The sequence below is a fragment of the Entelurus aequoreus genome, linkage group LG03 (assembly GCF_033978785.1).
Source record: "Entelurus aequoreus isolate RoL-2023_Sb linkage group LG03, RoL_Eaeq_v1.1, whole genome shotgun sequence".
NCBI lineage: Eukaryota > Metazoa > Chordata > Actinopteri > Syngnathiformes > Syngnathidae > Entelurus > Entelurus aequoreus.
The window spans coordinates 8,577,929-8,580,428 of NC_084733.1; the positions used below are offsets into that span (position 1 = coordinate 8,577,929).

General features: G+C 44.8%; 1 protein-coding gene across 7 annotated transcripts in view; it reads left to right on the plus strand.

Moving 5' to 3' along the window:
• Window positions 1–2,500, plus strand: part of LOC133646089 (carnitine O-palmitoyltransferase 1, liver isoform-like) — a 29,258-nt gene that overhangs the window by 7,522 nt on the left and 19,236 nt on the right. For 6 of the 7 annotated variants that reach the window (XM_062041085.1, XM_062041086.1, XM_062041084.1 and 3 more), the window contains 3 exons: window positions 850–1,001; window positions 1,447–1,586; window positions 1,843–2,014. In XM_062041085.1, the coding sequence (XP_061897069.1) occupies window positions 861–1,001; window positions 1,447–1,586; window positions 1,843–2,014 (453 nt within the window). In that variant the 5' untranslated portion in view covers window positions 850–860. Of the gene's footprint in view, window positions 1–789; window positions 1,002–1,446; window positions 1,587–1,842; window positions 2,015–2,500 lie in introns of all 7 variants that reach the window. The other variant, XM_062041087.1, reaches the window with a different exon arrangement.

Below are 2,500 nucleotides of genomic sequence, written 5' to 3' on the forward strand. Positions count from 1 at the left end.
CGTGTTCTATGGAGCTAGGAGCTAGCATAGGAGCTAGGAGCTAGCATAACACGTACCGTACGTGCGCGTCACGTACGTAACTTTTTTAAAATATATAAGCTTTATGAACCTTGGGTTAGGTGAACGGTCTTTTGGGCTGAGTGATTGTGTGTGTTGATCAGGTGTTTGAATTGTATTGGCGTGTTCTATGGAGCTAGGAGCTAGCAGAGGAGCTAGGAGCTAGCATAACAAACACGCAGGTGTTTTTATGCAGGATTAATTTGTGGCATATTAAATATAAGCCTGGTTGTGTTGTGGCTAATAGAGTATATATATGTCTTGTGTTTATTTACTGTTGTAGTCATTCCCAGCTGAATATCAGGTCACCCCCGGCTCTCACAGCATCTTCCCTATCTGAATAGCTTCAACTCCCCACTAGTCCTTCACTTGCACTTTACTCATCCACAAATCTTTCATCCTCGCTCAAATTAATGGGGAAATTGTCGCTTTCTCGGTCCGAATCTCTCTCACTTCATGCGGCCATCATTGTAAACAATAGGGAACTTTGCGTATATGTTCAACTGACTACGTCACGCTACTTCCGGTAGGGGCAAGCCTTTTTTTTTATCAGATACCAAAAGTTGCGATCTTTATCGTCGTTGTTCTATACTAAATCCTTTCAGCAAAAATATGGCAATATCGCGAAATGATCAAGTATGACACATAGAATAGATCTGCTATCCCCGTTTAAATAAAAAAAATTCATTTCAGTAGGCCTTTAAATTGTTGTGGAATATGTCTTCCAACAAGGTGTGGTGTGTTGAACATGACCCTACATAACAAACGCAATCTTCCTTTGTGGAGCCACAGTCCTCCACAAGATGGCCGAGGCCCACCAGGCGGTGGGCTTCCAGTTCACCGTGCGTCCTGATGGCGTGGACCTGAAGCTGAGCCAGGAAGTCATCAAGAACATCTACCTGTCGGGGGTGACGGCGTGGAAGAAGAGAGCCATACAGTTTAAGGTACATAAGTCATGGCGTGGAAGAAGACAGTGTAAGGTTCAAACACTGATGTCATCTATTAAACAGACAAAGAAGCAAGGAGTTAAACAGAGACAGAATTAAATTTGGCTCAATTTGGCTGTACTCTTGTAGAGTCTCCATCACGCTCTGACGAAAGATTGTACGTCTCCTCTTTTATTTGGACTTTCCCTGATTACATGGCAACAGCTGTTTCTAAGGAACGGGGGTCGTAAACAGCCATCGTCTTTGATTACAACAGTTCACAGAAAAGGTCCCTGGAGGGGAGTCGGGTCCTGCTTCGTAGTTCTCGGGTCAAGGCAATATCTTTCTGTTGATTACAATACATGAAAGAAACAGAACACCTTAATGTTGCTGTTGGAAGAAGAGAGTCCTAGAGTTTAAGGTACATCATGTGGTCATAAATCATCAACGTTGCCTCCAACAGAATGGCGTGTTGGCTGGAGTCTACCCCGCCAGTCCATCCAGCTGGCTGATAGTGGTCATAGCAATGATGAGCAGCCTGTACACGGGCGTGGATCCTTCTCTGGGACTGATGGACATCATCAAGGAGAACCTTCCCCTCAGGTCAGACGCCATGTTGTTGTACACCTTGGACACTTCATTAGGTACACCTACATCCCCACCCTTTTTAGCTCCTCTGCTGCTTTCAACACCTGCCTGCCCTCAGTCTCCTCTTGGATACCATTGGTGTAGGTGTACCTGGTGTGGACAGCATTGGTGTAGGTGTACCTGGTGTGGACAGCATTGGTGTAGGTGTACCTGGTGTGGTGGGCCTAGCTTGGAGAAGGTGACACACATTAACTGTGCCTTCTCTGAGTAGAGGATGTATATCCACGCAGACCCGAGCCGTGCTGGGCGCCATCTTGTTTGCCAGCGGACTCTGGCTCTTCCTCATCTACCTGCTCAGGTACACCCTCAAAGCTCTGCTCTCCTACCACGGGTGGATCTTTGAGTCCCACGGCAGAATGAGCACGTCCACCAAAGTGTGGCTGGTAGGTTCTGGTCTGACCAAACTATCAAAGAATATGTTTGTGCTAATATACTGTATACATATGTATGTATGTGTGTATATATATATGTATGTATGTATGTGTGTGTATGTATACAGCCCTTTGAGACACTTGTGATTTAGGGCTATATAAATAAACATTGATTGATATATATATATATGTGTGTGTGTGTGTGTGTGTGTGTGTGTGTGTGTGTGTGTGTGTGTGTGTGTGTGTGTGTGTGTGTGTGTGTGTGTGTGTGTGTGTGTGTGTGTGTGTGTGTGTGTGTGTGTGTGTGTGTGTGTATATATATGTATGTATGTATGTATGTATGTGTATATATATATGTGTGTGTGTGTGTATATATATACACCGTAATTTCCGGACTATAAGCCGCACCTGACTATAAGCCGCACCAGCTAAATTTAGGGGAAAATACAGATTGCTCCATATATAAGCCGCACCCGACTATAAGCCGCAGGGTTTTGA